This window comes from Triticum urartu, chromosome 3A (assembly GCF_056163025.1).
Source record: "Triticum urartu cultivar PI428250 chromosome 3A, HENAU_Tu73, whole genome shotgun sequence".
Classification (NCBI taxonomy): domain Eukaryota; kingdom Viridiplantae; phylum Streptophyta; class Magnoliopsida; order Poales; family Poaceae; genus Triticum; species Triticum urartu.
In genome coordinates, this window is record NC_141875.1 from 112878447 (window position 1) to 112901564 (window position 23118).

General features: G+C 44.4%; 1 protein-coding gene across 1 annotated transcript; it reads left to right on the forward strand.

Annotated features, from left to right (window-relative positions):
• Nucleotides 1–20811: 20811 nt before the first annotated feature.
• Nucleotides 20812–21975, forward strand: LOC147978828 (E3 ubiquitin-protein ligase SINA-like 4). Its single transcript, XM_087514907.1, has 2 exons — nucleotides 20812–20880; nucleotides 21469–21975. The coding sequence occupies exons 1-2, from the start codon at nucleotides 20812–20814 to the stop codon at nucleotides 21973–21975; spliced, it is 576 nt and encodes a 191-aa protein (XP_087371033.1).
• Nucleotides 21976–23118: the final 1143 nt, after the last annotated feature.

Sequence of the window (23118 nt, forward strand, 5' to 3'; positions counted from 1 at the left end):
TATAGTCATCTTCCGATGACTCTCTTTTGTTGGCCACGCTGACCACACCCCGCACCAAGCCGATGGACGATGGCGAGACCCCAGACTGAAACGCCCCAAAGATGGGGAAGACGCGATAGTGGGGTCGCAGACGGAGAGGAGTGGGAAACTTGACTGGTTCGGGTGCGGGGTGGGCCTACACTCGGCAGAGAACAACATGAGGTGTGGAGGAGTGGAGGTATGGCCTAGCCGTCGGTGGGGTAGCGTTTCACTGCGAGGCACGCAAAACAGCACCGCTGGATGCTGGAGGCTGGAGTAGGCGTTCCCGGCAGCGCTGGGGGAAGAAGACGAGAGATTGAAGAAGAATGCCGGCCGTTGGATGTAAATCCAACGCCTTGCTTAGGCTTTGACCTTTGTGTTTTCATTTTTTGCGAAAGTGCTTAGGCTTCGACCTACTGGCCCACATGTCAGCCATGCCATTTGGTTTTTTAGTCCATTTGGTGGGTTGGGTGAAACAATGATCTAGCATCTATGCATCCCGTTTATATATTATGGTAGAATTTAAAGCCCATTTACATTTTTCTCGAAATCCGCAGACTTGCTGGGCTAGGTGAAAATATCATGTTGGGCTAGATGGAGAAATGTTATAAAAACATAAACACATGATTGCACATCTATTACTGCATTGGTCAGTAAAATCTTTGCAAGCTTATGTACGCAATCACTAGGAGTTAACTTGCCAAGTTATATATAAACAATTATTATTATTATTTTGTAAGAACTTTCGATTTATGAAATAAAATATGATTTTAATTTGATGAGTCAATAGGACATGGGGTATTATTATTTTTAGGCTAGACATGGGACAATTGAGTTGGTTCTAGGGAAAAGTAGTGGGAGAAAACTCAGTTTACATCGAAAAAGAAAGTGAGAGAAAATTCAGATATAGGATTCATGGAAACGAAAAATAAAGGATGTTGGAAGGTCTATAAAATGGTTTGATGAACGACATGTTTAATGGAACCTTATGTTGTTTCTATTATATATATGTAATAAAATAAGATATATCAATAAAACGGTTTGATGAACGACATGTTTAATGGAACCTTATGTTGTTTCTATTATATATATGTAATAAAATATCAATGTTGGGGATATCACTTATTGGGAACTTATCGGTCGACCCATGATAAGGGTTAAATCGGCCAGTTTATCGGCATATCAGCCGATTTATCTTATCGGTTAGACAACGGTAAGCGATAAATCGGCCGATTTATCGGAATATCGGAAGATATCTTGAAGAGTGATATATATACTATTATAGAAGGGAAAACAGAGGTTCAGTTTTGCATTCTTATAGAAAAATAGAACTGAGTTGTGTGTCGTCTTGAAAAAACAAACATAACTTGGGTTGCTGATATTATAAACAAGCTAGGCTGGGAGGCCCAGAGGCCGCTTGATACCTGCTGGATCCAAAAAAGTTGAAACATGTCATGGGCTGCCCATGTTAAACAACAAAACCTAGGCCATGGACTTGGTGGGCCAAGGATTGTCAGCCTCTTGACGAACAATTGTCTCCCGATTCCTCTTATTTTGCTGACCATGTTGGGAACGACAGATGGCGGCGTCGCGGCGAGAGCACCAAGGCAGAGGACGAAGTCGAGACCTCGGACCGAACGAACCGGAGCAGGAAAGACGCAGGCGGGGGGGGGGGGGAGTGTAACATCCCAAAATTCTAAATTTTGGAATGTTATAATAAATAGATAGATTTGATTGATTGTTTGATTGATTGTCTGAAAGTGAGTGAATTCGAAACTTTTGAAAGTTAAATGAGAGGGAATAAAAGGACTTTCCCAAACTTTCATATTTGCTTTCTGATCTCCATGAATTCAAAAATCTTTTCAACACAAAACCCTAGAGAGAAGATGACATGACTTCTTCCATTTAAAATGAGAAGGGTGTTTGAAAAATATTTGAATTCCATTGGGAAATATTTTCCACTTCAGAAACTTTATGCAACTCAATGATTTTCACGAGACAAGATAAAATGACTTCTTCAAATTATGAATATGAGTTGGGAGTTTCAAAGGATCAATTTCAAGTCCTTTTGGAATTAATTTTCAATTTGGATTTATTTGAGTTTTATTCAAATTATTTTTCTCCAAAAATAAAATATATGGAAATTAGGGTAACATGATTCCCTACATTAGAAAATTGGAGAAAAATTAATTTGAAATCATTTTGGTATTTTTAAAATGATTTTTGTTGAATTTTAATAGACCAGTAGCACTCTTTGAATTATTAGAATTTGTGTGTATTTTATTTAATGCTAGAAAAATGGTCATGTCGTAGAAAATCTTTTTCTGAAAATTTTGATATATTATATGCCTATATAATATTTCCATTTAATTTGTTTAATTATTTAATTGTCTGGAAATGTTTTAAAAAAAACTCACTCCGCCGAACTGGGCCGGCCCAGCTAGCCGCCAGGCCACCCCAGTCCAGCGCGCCGCCCCGTCACCCCACGCGACCGATTCCAGGTGGGAGTCCGCCGTCGCCATGCCTCGCTGGAGCCTTCTCCCCGCCGGACTCCTCCTCCTCCTGTCCCCTCGCGCACGCCTTCCCTCGACCCTCCTCATAAAAGGCGCCGCCCCGGGCCCCGCCTCTCTTTCCTTGTCGCCCCACGCCGCATCTCGCCGGAGATCGCCGCCAATCGCCGGACGCCGGAGCCGCCCGCGCCACGCGCCTCTGCTGCTCGCCGCGCGCCGCCTCGCCTCGCTGCCGCCTCTGCTGCCTCGCCGCACTGCCGCCCCGCGCCGCCCGCGACGCCCCTCACCGCTGCCGCTGCTTCCGCCGCCACCGGAGCCACCGCCGGAGCTCCGCGCCGCCTCGCCGGAGATCACCGGAGTAACCACCGTCATCGCCGGTTCTTTTGGGTGAACCGATATAAACCGTAACCCGCCTCGGTTTTATTTTAAGTTCGGTTTAAAAAAAACCCTAGACTAGATCTGTTTTTTTAGGTTTTACTAAACAGCGAACGTCCACTGTTTAGACCGTATAAACGAACGTTCGCTTTTTAGTCTTTTTCTTTGTCTTTTAATTTTCGGCCAGGGACCTATCTGTGATGTTCTAATTACAGATTAGTCCCTGTTCTTCAAACAGTCATAACTTTTTGCTCGTTAGTCCAAATCCAACGAAACCAACGCCCACATCTTCGTTATGATGTCCTCTATCTAGTAATCCAACTCAAACATGTTTTTGAAAAGTTTAAAATTTGAATTAGATGAGATTTGAATTCAAACTTCATTTGATCATAACTTGAGTTTCGTAGCTCCGTTTGAGTTGATTCTTTTTGCAAATCGAAGCTCTTGACCTAAACATTCTAATAAGGCCAAATTCACATAATTTTGGTACTGTTAGAAATTGTTTTATGTTGCAAGAGTTATTTGCGTGGTTTTGATGTTTCCGAATCGTCTTTTTCGATCTTTCTGATCTTTTGAGTGATTGCTTATGTGTGGTTACTATTGCTTGCTTACGATAGATTGACCGGAGTGTGACAAGTAGAGCTATCAAGAGTTTTGAGTGCGAATCATCTTCATCAACATTGCAGGCAAGTTCACACTTTGATCATACCTTTTCTACAACCCAGTTTTATTGCATTAGATCAATCTTCACACATTGCATGATTAGGATCTAATTAAACTGTGGGATGGGAAGTAGATGAGGTAGTACCTATTACCTGTTTATTATCAAACCTTTGGGAGTTACTTCTACGTTTTCTCATTATGCCATGCTATGCTAGTAGACATGGATTGGGTGAGTGATATCCGTGATAGATGTGAGATTGAAAATTAAGGGTTTATCTAAGGTGGCAACCTAACACACATCTGGGTGGATTGAGGCACCTGGGGTTACCAGGACTTGCCTGTTTTCTTTGGACCGCCACCTAGGCTCAAAGGGATCATGAGATTATTCATACTAGAAACTTCCGTGTGCAGCCACAAGCCATTATGGGCTCTAGCATAGTTGATTAAGTCGTGCGAACTCTTACGGGTAGACTAGCAGATGTAGGGGAAAGTAGGTGTACCGGTGTACCCACATGTAAGGTGCTAGCGCTTCTGAAAGACTGTGTCTCGGTCATCCGTCTTCTCAAACACCCTGCAGTGCGAGAAACCAAACAGAGCCGATCGAGTCTTGTGGGGAAAAGTGCGCAAACCTCTGCAAAGTGTATAAACTAATCATGATTAGCCGTGTCCCCGGTTATGGACATCTTGAGTATCTAGTTCTTGCATTATCCTGTTGATCTCATCACGTTACTTTAAATGAATATTGTTGGGTTTTAATGATGATGCTTAATTGGGATTGAGAATGCTGTCAACCATTCTCAATGTTCAACAACCACCATGATAGTTAATTAAAATGTATTCCTTTGCAGTAGGGAAAAATTGGCTTTACGCAAAAACCTTATAACCATAGAGCTTTTCCACCAGCCAAATATGCATGTAGTGATAGTCATTATTCATTATTCTCTATGGTGTGAATTTGCCAGTACATTCAATGTACTGACCCGTTTCGGGCTGCAACGTCTCATGTTGCAGGATTATCTTACGACGAGTAAGTGATACGTTAGAGTTACGATTTCTACACTCAACTTTGCCGTTGGTGTTGATGGGAATCCACAACCTTGTTGCTTCCGCTATATGGATTGAGGTAATAGTATTTACGTTACTTTATACATGTGATTTACCTCTGTTATAAATCCTTCGAGTACTGTGTGTGTCAGCATACCGATCCAGGGATGACACTTAAGCACAGAGACTTGATCCATTCGGGTCAGGTCGCTACAAGATGGTATTAGAGCACATGTTGACTGTAGGACGTGACCCTAGAAACTGGCAAGCCCATAGCAAAGATTTTTCTCTACAACTTTCCCTATCAAAAAGATCTTTTACCTCTCTTCTCTTCTGAGCTTATTCAAAAATTCCCTTTAGTGAGACCATACCCCTTTCCCCTTTTGACCACACGAAGGATTCCACTGATGAGACCACTCCAAGAAGTACAGGATATCAGACATGTCAGACCATTCGGAATGAAGAGGATTTTACCATACATTATGATAATGGAAACTACAACTGTTGAAGACTCTGAAGACTAGTAGAATTGGAGGTTCTGTAGAATTTCCAGATTTGTATGACCTAGGAAGGCTACCCTGATGGAACTTAACAGATTATGGAAGTTGTCAATACCCGAGATCAAGGTGTATTGGAGAAAGACTGAAACAAGGAGCATGAGAACTCGAAGTTTTGTCAAAGAAAACCCTAAGGCAGGGGATATCAACTATGGAAGATAGCTCATGGCAATGACAAGGGCAGAAACATGGTTATCCGTGATGTCATCGCCCGCTGATGCTATTGTCACCGTGCTGAGTTAAGGATGCATTTCTTCAGAATGGATTTGATGGAAGAAGGCTGAGGGAGCACCTATTAGTAAGATGAAGTTTTAGCCCTAGCCGGTGTATCACCAGGATCTGGAGTAGTACATCAAGAATTTTAAAATGGAGCTACAAGAAGCCGTATTTTGACAAGGAGCATTTCATGAAGAACTTAGGTCCAAGAAGCAAAAGTAGCCAAGCTGGAGGAGCTACAACCTCGAGATACCGGAGAATTGTCAAGAACTAAAGGATAGTATGACCATGGTTCATGTGAAGGATGTTGAAACCAGAAGTTTGAAATGCAACTCCGGAATATTAAAGGATGTCACGAGAGATTTCACGTCAACAGAGATTGATCTGGCAAAAGAACTTGAGAAAGACAAGCATGATCGGAAGAAGCCATTGGAGGCATGACCAAGGCTTGAAGAGTTTGGAGATGTTGAAGATTTATTGACCTTAGAAGACCGAACCCCTGTGATATACCTACGTTAGATGCGACGTTTGTGAGCTGTCATTTGTTTGATGTTTTTCGACAGCCACAACAAAAATCTGTCTTTTCAACACTTTTGTTTGTATTGTGTGCATCCCTCTCTATCTCTCTTATCTCACCTCAAACCCATGGACCCAATAGAGGATGAATGGAGATGAGCTTGTATTTTTGGGACCAATGAGTCAATTGGAGACAGACCGATGGATTCAGAACATGGAGGATCACATGGAGAATAACCCTATAGTTGGACATGATATGACCCAGCATGCTCTTCTGTGCTTTGAAAGAGGTGCTGCTACTTGGTGGAGGATGTACCAAACCATGAATGGATGGCAAGGAGTAACCACTTGGAAAGAATTTAAGTTGACTTTGCCAAAGTCTCGGTTTGTGTCCCAGAAGTTGAAACCTTATGAAAAGGATATAAAGAAACCTTGTGCATGCAAGCTTTGTGGAGAAATAGGACACACCCATAAAGAACACAAGGATGAATGCCCTAATTGTGAAGGAAGTCACCCAGTTGAAGAATGCCCAATTAGGTAGATTACTTGTTTCTTGTGTGAAGGGACTACCCACTATCCTGCTCAGTGTCACATTTACCCCATGGTACAACGAACCATCCAGCAGAAGAAAGAAGTAATGAAAGGAGCCCTCATGGAAATTTTAGAAAAAAGCTGTGATGGAGGACACGCCTAAAGAAGACCCAATTAAACCCTACACCAAGTCATGCTATTCATGTGGAGAAGAAGGACACATCTCCCAAAATTGTTTAAATGGGGATCTAGTAGAATTCTCGACAGAGGAAGTAGAATATGACCCACAGGAAATAGAAGCCCTGATTGGAATGGAAAAGTCTAGGAAGAGAAACCGATTGGATTCTAGGAAGGACCTGAGTCATATCACCTGTTACAGGTGCAAGGAGTCAGGGCACTACCTCAACAATTGCCCAAAAAGGAAACCTTGATACTTGTCAGAAGTAATATGTTTTAGTGGTAATGGAGCAGGGCACTTTGCCAGAGAATGCCCCAAGGAGAAGGAAACTTGTGCTAGATAGTTGAGTTTGCAACAAAAGAAATGGAGTAGTAGAAGTGAGAACATTCTCTTTTATATTGAGGTGTTGAGACATGTAATGGAAAAGCGAGAGATTGTAATCACTTGAGAATGAATAAAGTTAGCATCGTTGGTGCTGATATGGATTTTATGAGTTGTTACTCTATGAAGAAGGATTTTGACCATTTTTGAGGATAAAAGAAATATGGTCTATGGAAGATTTGTGCATTTTAAGGGTGGTAGTACCTTGTAAGAACCATTGACCCCTGGAAAAGATAAGGATACTCCACTGAGTGGATTTCGGACAAAAATGAATATGAGTTTTGTCTCGATATGTGTGATGCCCCAAGAGTATGTGGGATGAAGTTGGAGACCGTCAGTTGTTTGGACCAAATGTGATCAAGGAGTCAGAAGAGAATGTTAAGTTGATTCGAGATAGACTGAAGGTAGCTCAGTCCAGACAGAAGAGTTATGCAGACTTAAAAACGCAAGGAGGTAGACTATGAAATTGGAGATAGAGCATGTCTTCGTGTGACCCCTCTGCGAGGAGTTAAACGATTTGGAGTTAAGGGACAGTTAGCCCCGAGATCTGTAGGACCATACCGAGTTTTGGAGCGTATGAGAGAAGTGGCCTACAAGTTGGAGTTACCCGAAGGACTGCCAGGAGTTCAGGATGTGTTCCACGGTTCCCAGTTGAAGAAGTGCCATGCAGAGATGGCCAATATTCCCCGGTAAGGACGCTTGACCGCGGAAAGGATAATGATGTTCCACGGAGTGGACTTCACGAGTCTTATCTCGATATGTTGGATACCCCACGCGGATGAAGAGATGAGTTACCATTGGATATAAAGGAGGTATGATGTTGGAAATATGGATCAATGGAAATTCCATGATGAGTCTAAGTAATCATGCCCTACTTTGGTGCCAATAGAAGGAAGGAAGATAGTACAATTGGATGGATTTTAAGTATGCTTGGAAGCTGGAAGTTGGATGTTGGAATAACAATCAGCTGCCCCGAGGATGAGTTCAAGGATTACAAGTAATAAGATGGGCCATAACCCACAGGCCCCAGGACCTGCCAAGAAGCAAGCACACTCTTGCTGAAGGAAAAACCCTAGAAGAAGTTACGATTTTATCGATAGACGATCTTAGAGGAGTAACGCAAAACCTGAGAGTTGTGAAGGAACGATAGATGTTTGTTTGGCTTGCAGAATCAATGGATTTATCTACCTTGGTTCGTCGACAAGAGAAATTTTGCAACGCTTGTGAGGATGACCGAGTGTTAGAATGCGAGATTCGCTAAACCAGATACAAGGTAATGATTTGGGTGCGGGATGGATTGATCACCATACCGACTTACTCTTATTATTATTCGCCTTGCTATATGGGATGGTAAATCTGAGTGACTTACCTATAGTAGAGAGACAGCGATATTAAACCTTGTTTAAGCCTTAGAATGGTATAGGTATTTTTTTTCCTTGTACAAGGCAGCTTTGCCAACCGTAGGTTATACGGCGAGGATCAGCCCAGACCCATTTCCTGCAGGAGAAACCATAAATTGTTGACCACCATGAGATATCGATAGTTGTTTAGTCTTGGCGCCAGACCGTCAGCTAAGAAGACCCAGTCTCGGAATAACCTTACCAAGATGAAAGGACAGAAGAATTGAGGAAAAGGTTATGCCACTACCGGAAGAGCCGGATAAGGAATTATCCTAAAGATCTGAGAAGACCGACACTGTCAAGAATAAGGATGGAGTATATGAGTATTGATGGAACAATAACGATGTTTCTAAGGGTGGTAGCACCCCAGACCCCGGAGACGATTGATGAAATTTTGAAGAGACCCCAAACCCTAACCTTTTCTTTCTAGCCTCTCCGAATCTCGAGGACGAGATTCCTTTTAAGGGTGGTAGATTTGTAACATCCCAAAATTCTAAATTTTGGAATGTTATAATAAATAGATAGATTTGATTGATTGTTTGATTGATTGTCTGAAAGTGAGTGAATTCGAAACTTTTGAAAGTTAAATGAGAGGGAATAAAAGGACTTTCCCAAACTTTCATATTTGCTTTCTGATCTCCATGAATTCAAATTCTTTTCAACACAAAACCCTAGAGAGAAGATGACATGACTTCTTCCATTTAAAATGAGAAGGGTGTTCGAAAAATATTTGAATTCCATTGGGAAATATTTTCCACTTTAGAAACTTTATGCAACTCAATGATTTTCACGAGAGAAGATAAAATGACTTCTTCAAATTATGAAATATGAGTTGGGAGTTTCAAAGGATCAATTTCAAGTCCTTTTGGAATTAATTTTCAATTTGGATTTATTTGAGTTTTATTCAAATTATTTTTCTCCAAAAATAAAATATATGGAAATTAGGGTAACATGATTCCCTACATTAGAAAATTGGAGAAAAATTAATTTGAAATCATTTTGGTATTTTAAAAATGATTTTTGTTGAATTTTAATAGACCAGTAGCACTCTTTGAATTATTAGAATTTGTGTGTATTTTATTTAATGCTAGAAAAATGTTCATGTCATAGAAAATCTTTTTTCTGAAAATTTTGATATATTATATGCCTATATAATATTTCCATTTAATTTGTTTTATTATTTAATTGTCTGGAAATGTTTAAAAAAACTCACTCCGCCGAACTGGGCCGGCCTAGCTAGCCGCCAGGCCAACCCAGCCCAGCGCGCCGCCCCGTCACCCCGCGCGACCGATTCCAGGCGGGAGTCCGCCGCCGCCACGCCTCGCCGGAGCCCTCTCCCCGCTGGACTCCTCCTCCTCCTGTCTCCTCGCGCACGCCTCCCCTCGCCCCTCCTCATAAAAGGCGCCGCCCCGGGCCCTGCCTCTCTCTCCTCGTAGCCCCACGCCGCATCTCGCCGGAGATCGCCGCCAATCGCCGGACGCCGGAGCCGCCCGCGCCGCGCGCCTCTGCTGCTCGCCGCGCGCCGCCTCGCCTCGCTGCCGCCTCTGCTGCCTCGCCGCACTGCCGCCCCGCGCCGCCCGCGACGCCCCTCACCGCTGCCGCTGCTTCCGCCGCCACCGGAGCCGCCGCCGGAGCTCCGCGCCGCCTCGCCGGAGATCGCCGGAGTAACCACCGTCATCGCCGGTTCTTTTGGGTGAACCGGTATAAACCGTAACCCGCCTCGGTTTTATTTTAGGTTCGGTTTAAAAAAAACCCTAGACTAGATCTGTTTTTTTAGGTTTTACTAAACAGCGAACGTCCACTGTTTAGACCGTATAAACGAACATTCGCTTTTTAGTCTTTTTCTTTTTCTTTTAGTTTTCGGCCAGGGACCTATCTGTGATGTTCTATTTACAGACTAGTCCCTGTTCTTCAAACAGTCATAACTTTTTGCTCGTTAGTCTAAATCCAACGAAACCAACGCCCACATCTTCGTTATGATGTCCTCTATCCAGTAATCCAACTCAAACATGTTTTTGAAAAGTTTAAAATTTGAATTAGATCAGATTTGAATTCAAACTTTGTTTGATCATAACTTGAGTTTCGTAGCTCCGTTTGAGTTGATTCTTTTTGCAAATCGAAGCTCTTGACCTAAACATTCTAATAAGGCCAAATTCACATAATTTTGGTACTATTAGAAATTGTTTTATGTTGCAAGAGTTATTTGCGTGGTTTTGATGTTTCCGAATCGTCTTTTTCGATCTTTCTAATCTTTTGAGTGATTGCTTATGTGTGGTTACTATTGCTTGCTTACGATAGATTGACCGGAGTGTGACGAGTAGATCTATCAAGAGTTTTGAGTGCGAATCATCTTCATCAACATTGCAGGCAAGTTCACACTTTGATCATACCTTTTCTACAACCCAGTTTTATTGAATTAGATCAATCCTCACACATTGCATGATTAGGATCTAATTAAACTGTGGGATGGGAAGTAGATGAGGTAGTACCTATTACCTGTTTATTATCAAACCTTTGGGAGTTACTTCTATGTTTGCTCATTATGCCATGCTATGCTAGTAGACGTGGATTGGGTGAGTGATATCCATGACAGATGTGAGATTGAAAATTAAGGGTTTATCTAAGGTGGCAACCTAACACACATCTGGGTGGATTGAGGCACCTGGGGTTACCAGGACTTGCCTGTTTTCTTTGGACCGCCACCCAGGCTCAAAGGGATCATGAGATTATTCATACTAGAAACTTCCGTGTGCAGCCACAAGCCATTATGGGCTCTGGCATAGTTGATTAAGTCGTGCGAACTCTTACGGGTAGACTAGCAGATGTAGGGGAAAGTAGGTGTACCGGTCTACCCACATGTAAGGTGCTAGCGCTTCTGAAAGACTGTGTCTCGGTCATCCGTCTTCTCAGACACCCTGCAGTGCGAGAAACCAAACGGAGGCGATCGAGTCTTGTGGGGAAAAGCGTGCAAACCTCTGCAAAGTGTATAAACTAATCATGATTAGCCGTGTCCCCGGTTATGGACATCTTGAGTATCTAGTTCTTGCATTATCCTGTTGATCTCATCACGTTACTTTAAATGAATATTGTTGGGTTTTAATGATGATGCTTAATTGGGATTGAGAATGCTTTCAACCATTCTCAATGTTCAACAACCACCATGATAGTTAATTAAAATGTATTCCTTTGCAGTAGGGAAAAATTGGCTTTACGCAAAAACCTTATAACCATAGAGCTTTTCCACCAGCCAAATATGCATGTAGTGATAGTCATTATTCATTATTCTCTATGGTGTGAATTTGCCAGTACATTCAATGTACTGACCCGTTTCGGGCTGCAACGTCTCATGTTGCAGGATTATCTTACGACGAGTAAGTGATACGTTAGAGTTACGATTTCTACACTCAACTTTGCCGTTGGTGTTGATGGGAATCCACAACCTTGTTGCTTCCGCTATATGGATTGAGGTAATAGTATTTACGTTACTTTATACATGTGATTTACCTCTGTTATAAATCCTTCGAGTACTGTGTGTGTCAGCATACCGATCCAGGGATGACACTTAAGCACAGAGACTTGATCCATTCGGGTCAGGTCGCTACAAGATGGTATCAGAGCACATGTTGACTGTAGGACGTGACCCTAGAAACTGGCAAGCCCATAGCAAAGATTTTTCTCTACAACTTTCCCTTTCAAAACAAGCAATGCATTGGTGGTCACTTTACTTAAATTTAATTAGCTTTAATAGAAATTTATTCTTAAAACAAGCAATGCATTGGCTCGTTCTATCAGTGCCACATGATCAACATACACAACAATTAAAATTATTATTCTCAGGACGCACACGATCAGCACATTTGTCGCACTTTCACATAGATAATACTACCAAGTTTGAACTGTTTCTTATGTTTGCTGTCCTCTGCATCATCATGCCGTGTTTCCCAGCTTGCAAGATTCAGAACCAACAAATAAGATTCAAATAATAAGTACGACAAATATGCCTACACATCTCATTGATTACCAACTTGCAAGATTCAGAACCAACAAATAAGATTCAAATAATAAGTACAACAAATATGCCTACACATCTCATTGATTCCCAGCTTGCAAGATTCAGAACCAACAAATAAGATTTAAATAATAAGTACAACAAAGATGCCTACACATCTCATTGATTCCCAGCTTGCAATATTCAGAACCAACCCATTAGAGACTGTTGATAAAGTGAATATCGGGATTAAATCCATCTTGGCTAGCGGTGTCATACAACCTGAGAACTTGGCGAATCCTCTTGATCATCACAACATCTGTAGTTGAGTATTCCTGTTTGCACAACACAGATAATAAAGAGCATGATTACTATAATACTGGCACTAGTGGAAGTGAACTTGCAGCTCCACTCGATGATTCAATGCATGCCACTTTTTCTGCAGTTCACCTGAAATGAAGCAAAGATTGCATCATTCAGCTAGCTAGAAGTACTTGCTCTCGTGAGATGGCAGGTTCTTCTTTAGTAGTTGCACAAACATTGAGCAACATTAAGGTTGGCTGTCCTGCTCATGTAAGGTGCAACTATAATTTGCTTATGCTTTTGTGCGGTTCCACTAAAATAAAGTGCCATTCTGGTGATAGTGACGGCTCATCTTGCAAAGGCTAATAAAATGTTGCACAAGATTACCAACAGACTTTGACGGAGATTTTGGAAACTCCAATCACCATTTTGTGTAGTTCCACCAAAATAGAGAGATGTTGCCCACGTGACATTTTAGTTGAACTGCACAAGACACTCATTCCAAAAAAGTGTTTGTGCAGTTCCCTAAAAGGTCATAATAGCAACAAGGTGAAATGGATATCCCTATCTGCACAAAAAGATAGAAAGTAAACAATTGCTGGTCAATAAGAAGATACGAAACATACACGAAATGAAAAGAAGCATCTTAATTATGTTCATGGCAATCACACAAGGACAGTAGAAATTTCAAAACGTCAGCAATGCTTCATGTTACCGGAAGCATTACGATCAGCAATGACATTCGTCAAATATGGGATTACTTTAATGGTGGCATTGCTTGTTTACCCGAATAAATCAACAGTAGCGAAAGAGTTGGTTTAAGGGCATGGGACCGTGGGGGCATCAGGACACTCAGCAGCGTAAAGAAGCAACTTACTTATCATACTGGGGAAAATAGCAGGAGTACCATTTGTAACACAGTTTAACCGCATCATATCACTGGAGGCATTAGACTAAAAATAACACTGGTTAGACATGTCCTTAAGGTAACAGTGTGATCGCTTCATTTTACATGCGCCCTTACATTAACAACAACAAAAAGTTGGTATAATGACCTGCGACAGTGGATGCATCAGCACAATGTACCTACAAGGAGGCATAAAGTGGTGATGCCAAGTTTGTTCATGCTCCGTGAGGGTAGCAAATCTAATCCTGAAGACCTTTTACTATGTGAGGGTAGAAAATCTAATCCTGGAGACCTTTTACTATGTGAGGGAAGCAAATCTAATCATGGAGACTGTTTACTATGTGAGGGCAGCAAATCTAATCCTGGACATACTCTGTTGACTTGTCCACCAGCCGCCACTTTCTATCCTTTTTTCAACCAATAATAGATCTGTTCCTTATCCAGTTTGTACTGCATTTTCCCATTATTTCCCTTTTCAACCAAGAGACCGGTTGGGTATCCGGTCTGTACTACTTTCCCCCTATTATTTCCTCTTTGAATCAAGTCCTAGATTCATGGTACGACTTTCGCCCCTTTCTTCATTGTTTGAACCAAGTCCTAGATTCAAATGCATGAACTAGCTTTACCTCTAATAATACTAAAAATCTAGGTGGCTTTGGAAGAGCTGATGGAAGTAGAAAAAGATGCACATGCAGACACGTGGGGAGCTGGGCTAGTAGAGCAAGGCCGCTTTCTAAGAACTTATACCTGAGGGTCGTCGGGACGGCGGCGGTGGCATGTCGGATCCACGCACAATACGACAGGGAGAAAGAAGGGTTAGAGGACCTCCCGAGTCGGTGTTGTGTCGGAGAGAACGGCACGGGTAGAGGATCAGGCCCCACCAGCAGCTATGGGTTTCCTCCCATCGGCGATGATCGCGTGAATGATGCACCTAGTGCTATACACATACCGGCCGAAGGGATCCGGCAGGATCTGTGACCAGCGGTGAGCAGAGAGAAAATGTCGCTACCGCTGTCTTGTTTAGATCTAGAGAGGATGAGAGAATGAAGAGAGCAACCCTGGTAAAGCAAGCACTCAGCCCCCTGCCTACATATATAGTGGAATGATTATCTTTTTCTCTCCACAACAAGCATTTCAATTTGTGTACGTGGCATTAAAGAAAAGAAACTCTCTATTTAACGTGACTAACTGTACGACTCCTACTTACTAGTAGTAGTATTGTTCACTTGTGCTCCCCGGCCCTCCATTCATTGAACAACCCCACGGGTGAATAAACATACAGTACTAGTATTTATATAGAACGAACAAGCTCGAACTATTTTCGCGTAGTTAAAAGTTGAGGGCGGTGCTTTTCCCGGGTAGTACGCGCGGCAGTTTTCACGTAGGCGGTTTGACAAAGAGGCGAGGGGGGTGAGGGAGTAGCGGATTCAACTTACTGCTAGAAAGGTTGGGCTGTGCGATTTGATGACCTGTTACTGCTGGAAAGACTTGTATATGACTACTCACTATAGTCATGAATTACTGGCGCTACGACCTGGGTGATGCCCCTTCCATTCCCTACTCTAATCTGGTGCATGACACGTCGACCCGTATGCTGGCTCTCCCACATGTCGGCGAAGTATGTCGTAAGAAGGAGCAAAGAATCATGCGATATATATAGTGTATATACTAGTACTACTACTCACGTCGGAGGAGTGCGAACCACGATAGCCCAATGAACCAGCAGTGCGAACCACGGCAGCCCAGTGAACCAGCAGTAGAAGACAATGTGGTGATATGGCCATAAAAAACAATGTGCTATGGTCCAGACTATAGCATGTATAGTACTCCTCTTTGTTTGGATCCCTGAGTTAGAGCTAGTTTGGGTTGAAATAGCCTCAAAGTATCCAAACAGGACGGGTTAGTTTGAGCTAGTTTGCTCTAACCCAGCGAAAAAAACTAGCATGGTGGAGAGGTTCTAATTGGGTTAGTTCTCCTCGAGCCCACTAAAAGAGAATTAAAAAAATCTCCCCTGCCTGGACCAGATCGCTCCCTTCGACCCCCCCTCGCACGACTCCTCTCTGTTCCCCATCGCGTCGCCCGCCCAAGCGCCACTCTGCCGCTCGCCCTCTCCCTCCTCCGGCCGCCCTCTCGCTCCGGCCTCCGAAGCTCGCCCCGCTCCCCCTTCATCGGTCATTTTTCTCCCTCTGTCGAGCGCGGCGGCGGCACATCTACCAGGGAGGTCGCAAGAGGGGTGAGTTTGTTTGTTCCTTCTCTGTCTCACAGCCATATCATTGATCTTGCTCGCTCTAGCGCTAATTCTGATTTGGAAAAGTAGGTCCTGATTAAACTTGGTATAGATTTGTGGTGCACGCATGGAATTGGTTGATGCTGCTTGAGGAGGTAATAAATCTTTCTAAAGGCCCAAAGATCCAGTTCACCTTTCTAGGTATTTCAGTTTCAGGCTTGCATTATTTCTAGAGGCCCAAAGATCCGGTTCGCAGTCGTCGGCAAGCGGCCCTACTACCCATGCCGGTCTCGACCTCAACTCGCAAGCGCCAGCGTCGGAGGGTTCCCGGGGCTTGGGCTCTACAGAGCCTTCCTCCAGAGCAACAATGACGAGCTCCTCCTTGGGCGCGTGAGGGGCTTCGGGCTCCCTCCCTATCATGAATGACTTCCATGATGAGTTAGCTAATCCTTTGTTTCAAGGAGTGTAATTTTTTTTGTGAAGCTTGATTGACAACTTGTATTTTTAAGTGGGATATCTCATTTGTATGGACAAAATAAAATTTATCATGTTTTGCATGCTTGATTAGTAAAGATGGTTCGCTTATGTCAATTGTGAGCGGGAGGAGGCCACACAAGAGCCGGCCACACCAAATCCGGCAGGAAATAGGGTCCAAAGTAGTCAAATGATTGAGAAATAGCATTTATTGTCAATCTAACCCTGCCATCCAAACACCTCTTTGGTTAGAGTTAGTTCAGGGTTAGAATCTCACTCTAACCTCTAGCTGAGTTAGAGTTCTCCTCGTCTCGGTTCATCGCCATCATACTTTCCCCGTTCCTGTGTTTTCAGTATCCTGTGAATCAAAGAGGCCCTTAGACTGGTTTAGGTCCGGTCATTTTTTATAAACGTGTTATGTCCAAAATTAAATGAACGTGCTCCGGTTTATATGAAAATAATATGGTTTCATGTAGTAATTCATTTATTTATTTATTCTTCTGCGAGGGGTTTGCATGTAATTTGTGAGGTCTGAAATGTAAAGTACCCTGGCATATGCTCCGAGTCATGCATGCACTACGACCCAGATGCTCTATCTCCCACATGTCAGCAAAAGGGAGCATGTGGAAATAGCCTAGGAGTACATATGGGAGGATAAATGCGTGAAAAAATATGTACTATGAAGCGTAGATGCGGTTCGAAAAGGAGACCTAAAGTGATGACATGTATAGGTCGCTCGCACCCAACTAGTGGTACTAGATGTACGACTACTTTTTCCCTAAAAAAAGAGTTGCGAGTGCTCAGAACTCCTATTCTATCAATACGAGTCCCATCTGACAACAGCGTCCGTGCTACAGCTAGCTCATCTTCCTCATTTCTCTCTTCTAATTCTATACTCAGCCGACGCGCGGTGGGCGGGGTGGGGATTTGCCGATGGTCAGTTTGCTCAACTGTGGCCCCACCTCATAGTGAAAACATTATTACTGGAATAAAAATGCCATATACTATGAATAAAACATTAAGGCCACAAGGCGAGATGCAGTGCTAGTTACAGGAGGCAAGAAGAAAGATGCATCCATCAACTACGTCCACCTCCTCGACTAAGGGCGGCGACCCACCGAACGCCGGCTAAGTAGCAGCGGCTTTCGTGGCCAGCTTGACATGCTTCTGAACAATGGCGAAAGATTACAGCCGCTGGAAGAAGGCCAACGTCTTTCTGGCCTCGCTCGGCCTTGTAGTGGCCTATGTAGACGATTTCCTCGTAGACGTGGATTTGTAGGTCGACGCTTTCTTGCACGGCGAGGCGCTGCGCAGTGAGCGCGGCCTCGAGGTGCACATTCTTCGTCGCGACCTCCAGCACCTGCAGGGCCACCAGGGCTTGAAAGAGCTCGTCACCATGGAGGCCGATGAGGGTGGAAGACAATGAGGAGCCTAGGTGCATGGGCTGGAGCAGTACAGCAAGGTCGTCCATGCGCTTCTTAATGGCGGTGAACTTGTAGATGGAGTGGACCATCATGTCGTCCATGCGAGAGGCGAAGCCGGCGTCAGCGAGGGCTACGACGCCGGCGGTCGATAGCACCGTCTGGAAACACTGCGCGGTGCGGGGCCGTAGGCCGGCGTCTTGGATGATTTGGCACAGCCGACTGCCGCTCGCGTCATCGCCTCCAAGGTGCTTGTGGCTTCTGGTCACTTGGTCTTGGATTGGAGTGAGCAGTGTTGCGCAGAGACTAGGAGTAGATGGATTGGAGTGGTGGTGCGCCTTTATATGAGAGTCCAAACTTTGTTGCATTCACATCATGCTGGCTCTATTCTGCTTCTCCAATTAATTCCCTCTGCATGCTAATTGAGGATACATCATTAACTGTTCAATGTCTCGGGAACTGCTACCCTCTCCCTCCTTGGCATTCAAGTTGTATCAATGTAAATGCGCGTCAAGAAGAGACTAGTCTACATTGTGCACCACGGCCGTGTAGGGGTGCGACACGAAAGGCATAGGCATGCTGTACTCACTATCTCGTTTTGAACTCGTGACTTGTAGTAACTCTCAGTTTTGAATATACTTTATAAGTTTGTTTGTCGCGCCAATATATACATCACTCCCTCCATGTAGGTTGGGTAACTGAGGTCAAAATTAGACACAAAACACAATGGTGATGGACCAGTCTACCTCTGTCCTGGTTTATTGCTCCCCGTCGTAATCTGTGCCAACTTTTGACCATAAATTTGACTAATAAAAGGTTCATGCATGTCACCAAAATTATATAATTGAAAACTATGTTCAAATACAAATCAAATGATATAATTTTTTTGACATGCACTAACATTTTGTCAGTTAAATCTTTGGTCAAAATTTAGCACAAATTACAAAAGGGACTAATAAACCAGGACCTAGGTAGTACACCAGGTCGAAGATAGTGATACTACATATAATTAACGCCAAATAAGAGAAAGGGATCACACATGTCATTTACGACTGTAATAAAAATGCCATACACTAATAAAACATTAAGGCCACAAGGCGATGCAGTGCTGGTTACAGGAGGCAAGAAGAAATATGCATCCATCGACGACGTCCACCTCCTCGACTCAGGGCGCCGGCCCATCGAATGGTGGCTAAGTAGCGGCAGATTTCATGGCCAGGTCGACGTGCTTCTGAACAATGGTGTCCAAAGATTCCAGCCACTGGAAGAAGGCCAACGTCTTTCTGTCCTCGCTGGCCTTGTAGTGGCCTATGTAGACAATTTCCTTGTAGACGTGGATGTGCAGATCGACGGTTTCTTGCATGGCAAGGCGCTGCGCGCCAAGCGCAGCCTCGAGGTGCACATTGTTCATCGCGACCTTCGATAGCTGCAGGGCCACCAGTGCTTCAAAGAGTTCGTCACCTTGGAGGCCGATGAGGGTGGCAGGCAACGAGGAGCCTAGGCGCGCGGGCTAGAGCAGTACGGCAAGGTCGCCCACGCGCTTCTTGACGGCGGTGAACCTACGACGGAGTCGACCATCATCCAGCACATGCGAGAGGCAAAGACGGAGTCGACGAGGGCTATGACACCAGTGGTCGCCAGCACCATCTAGAAATGCTCTGCGGCGCGGGGCCGCAGGTGGACGTCTTGGACGATCTGGCATAGCCGACTGCCGCACGCGTCCGTTGATGCCATGGATGCTTGTGGCTTCTGGTAACTTGGTCTTGGTCTTGGATTGGAGTGGACAATGTTGCGTAGAGACTAGGAGTATATGGATTGGAGTGGTGGGGCACCTTTCTATGACAGTCCAAACTGCGTTGCATTCACATCATGTTGGCTCCATTCTGCTTCTCCAATTACTTACTCCTACCTCTGCATGCTAATTGAATGCAGAGGCATCATTGACCGTTCAATGTTTCAGGAACCGCTACCCTCTGCGTCATTGGCATTCAAGCCGTATCAATGTAAATGCATGTCAAAAAGAGACTAGTCAGTAATAGTAGACTCAATATTGCGCACCGTGACCAAGGCAGAGAGGAAAACGAGAGAACTACTCCATCTGTTTCTTTTTAGTGTGCATATAAGATTTGGTCAAAGTCAAACTTTGTAAAGTTTGACCAACTTTATAGAAAGAAATATCAACACCTACAATACTAAAGCTATATGGTATGAAAATTAATCTCATGATGCATCTAACAATATTGATTTCATATTGTGAATCTCGATAATTTTTTCTATAAACATAGTCAAAGTTAACAAAGTTTGACTTTGACCAAATTTTATATGTAGACTAAAGGGAAATGGAGGGAGTACGCATGGTGTAGATTCACTCATTTTGCTCCATATGTACTCATTTAGGGTGTACTCTAGTCACTTGTTGAAATCTCTAGAAAGGCAAATACTCCTTTCCGGTTTAAAGGGCTATACTAGCAAGTACTACAATAGTGGGCTCACATAGCAATTTTGTCGTATGCAAGAGCCTGGCTATATGCGTGCTCCAAGGCTCCACACCACGCCTCACCCCTACACAAAGACTGCCACGTGAGCTTTCGCAACTACCACATTCGGGTTGCGTTTGGCTCTTCGCCTCTTCAAGAAGACAAACAATGATGTTACTACTTCTACCATATCGAATCAACTGCTTCATGTCCGTCCATCGCGTGTGGGAGGGATAGCTTGTTGTAGTAAGCAAAAGCCTGTCCTCATCTGCGAGCCATCGAGCGCATGGGCGAGGGAGAAGTCGTGTAGTGGTAAAATCAAGCTTCTCCTCGTTGTACGAGTCGATGGGACACATCATAGCACTGGCCCCACATGCTTGCCTCTAAACTTGTGTAAAAGACCCGCAATGTACAATATATTTGCTGCAACCACTAACATTTACCCACCACAAATTAAAATATATATTCCTGTCTTGACCAGATGAGCATGCAAACTACAATCATTAGGATGATAGGTAGGGCTTTTAATCAAAAAAATGCTTCGAGACGACGTCATAGCATGGAACAGACCCCAATGATTTAAAGCTTAGAGGCACGGTACACGCTATCCTAGACTACTATACACATGAAACTGCCGCACGAGCGTTTGGGCTACGCTTGGCTCTTCGCCTCTTTGGGAAGTCGAACAATGATGGTACTATTCCAGTGGAGTACTACAGTATGCTTCTGGCCATCTGACACTGAATGAACTACTGCATGTCCACCGCGTACAGGGGGGAGAGCGTGTAGCGAAAGCTTCTCCTAGTCCTGCCAGCCACCACGCTCATGGGCAAGGGAGAGGGTGTTTTAATCAAACTTCTTGTTGTTGTACGAGTTGACACGACACCTCAAAGCAGTGCACTCGATATATTTCAATAATTTGCATTTACTGATGCATTAATTACAACACATGCATGCATGTCGTGACTTTCCTTTTGATAATTGCATGTGTTGATTTAATGCACCTTGAAGTAGTATGAATATGTGATGGTAAATCTTTGTAATGCCCCGGCCCAAAAGCAAGAGATGGTTGTGCACGAGGAGGGCGAGATCATGCCGACGGAACAGGACCCGACGATGGAGCTCTCTATGGTCTCGATGGACCTCACCTTGCTCCACTGCCCCTTGTGCCTCCACCCCTTGAAGCCTCCAGTGTATGAGGTTCGAATACGCCTTGTCCGTTCGGCTGATCAAGCAAGGTGCAGGTTTCTTGATTGATGTGCTATTCGATTGATTTGTGCAGTGCAAGGGAGGGCACCTGGCCTGCGCGTACTGCCGTGTCGAGCGCCTCGGGAACCAGCGGCAATGCCAGAAGTGTGATCGTGGTGGTGGCTTCGACGTGTGGAACACGGCGGTGGACGCCGTCCTCTCCTCGGTGAGGGCGGAGTGCTCGCACGAAGGCTGTGGGCTGTACGTCACTTACCACAAGATCACCGATCACCAGAGCGTGTGTCCGCTCGCGCCCTGCAAATGCCCCGTGCCCGTCTACGGCTATGAAAGCCCGCCGCCGGCGCTCTCCCACCACATCAGCACCATGCATCCCATGCTTGTGCACATGATCCAGTACATCAAGGTGCTCCATCTACAAGTGCCACTGTCGGAGCCACGACTCTTGTTGCTCGCGGACGAGGACGGCCGCACATTTTTCTTGGTCGGCGGCATGCTCGACATTGGCGCGCCTATCGCCGTGTCGATCGTCTGCATCAGAGAGGGGGCGTCCCCACTGCCGCACTACATGGTCAAGCTGTGAACGAACGGCCCGCCGGGGGAGCCCAAAGGCAGGACCGACGCCGTCAAGGTGGAAATGGAGGTGACAAGCAGCAAGGATCCCGATGACGTCGCCGTGCAGGAGCTAACCTTCTTCACAGTTCTGCCCAAGCTGCTGGTCAGGGCTGGGTTGTCGAGGACAGTGTCCCTCCACATTCAGATTGACAAGCTCACCTCCTAAATGATTCTACAGTGCCATCTATTTATCTTAGTAATATGCTAATATAGGGGTTAGCTCGGTCAACTTTAGCTTAAGAGATGGTGGGTTTTTGTGGCGATGCAGCAATTACTTCGACATCAGATCAGCAGTTCAAGTAATTTCTAACAGTCGAACGGATATTTTGTGTCTGTTGGATATAAAGATCCTTTGGGTAAGAAGTATAACAACTTATATGCTTGTTTGTTCAGGAAGTGTTGCCTACTTGTGCGAGTTGACGCGACACATCAAAGTAGTACTACTACAAGTAGTACTCCCTCCGATCCTAATTTCTCTATGCATAAGTCAAGGCATGGATACCAAGGAGGGCCTGGTTGTGTCTATACTTGGACAACTCACCCGACTGCGCACCAGGCAGACGAAGCTCGTGTCGTGTTGGTACCGTGTGCGGGCCGCACATTAACCAAAACCTCGCGCCTCCAGCTTAGCCTCCGCGTTTTAAACTTCTCAATCTCAAGGACAAGGAGCAACAGGAAACCTATGATAGAGCCAATCGAATGGTTGAGAACACTACAATTCGTAGCTATAGATGCATGGGTGAGAGAGGATGAGTGCGTGCGTGCACCTCTTCTATTCATGTATAACGTACTAAACTCGGAGTACAAGCATATGTGGGTGGCATCGACCAAGGGAGCTAGAGATGGTGTGTGCGAGAAGTCCCGAGAGATAGGTGTGTGTGTGGGAAAGAGGAAGAGATATGATATGTGTCGATGTAATGCATGTGAAAAAAAGACTAGTCTATAGCTCGCCACAAGGCTATTCCTGTCGAACGCCTCAATAACCGCAAGATATGTATCCGGCGGCACCAGTTATTGCACGTACACAGCAAGAGAAAAAGAAGTACCATGGCATATGCTACATCACGGCCGAGAACATGTGCCCACGTTGCGCCATTCGGGAATAGTGCCG

Coding starts and splice junctions, on each gene's coding strand:
- LOC147978828 (XM_087514907.1), top strand. CDS start 20,812: ATGAAACTGCCGCACGAGCGTTTGGGCTACGCTTGGCTCTTCGCCTCT. Junction 20,881..21,468: donor TGGGAAGTCGAACAATGATG/GTACTATTCCAG, acceptor TGATTTGTGCAG/TGCAAGGGAGGGCACCTGGC.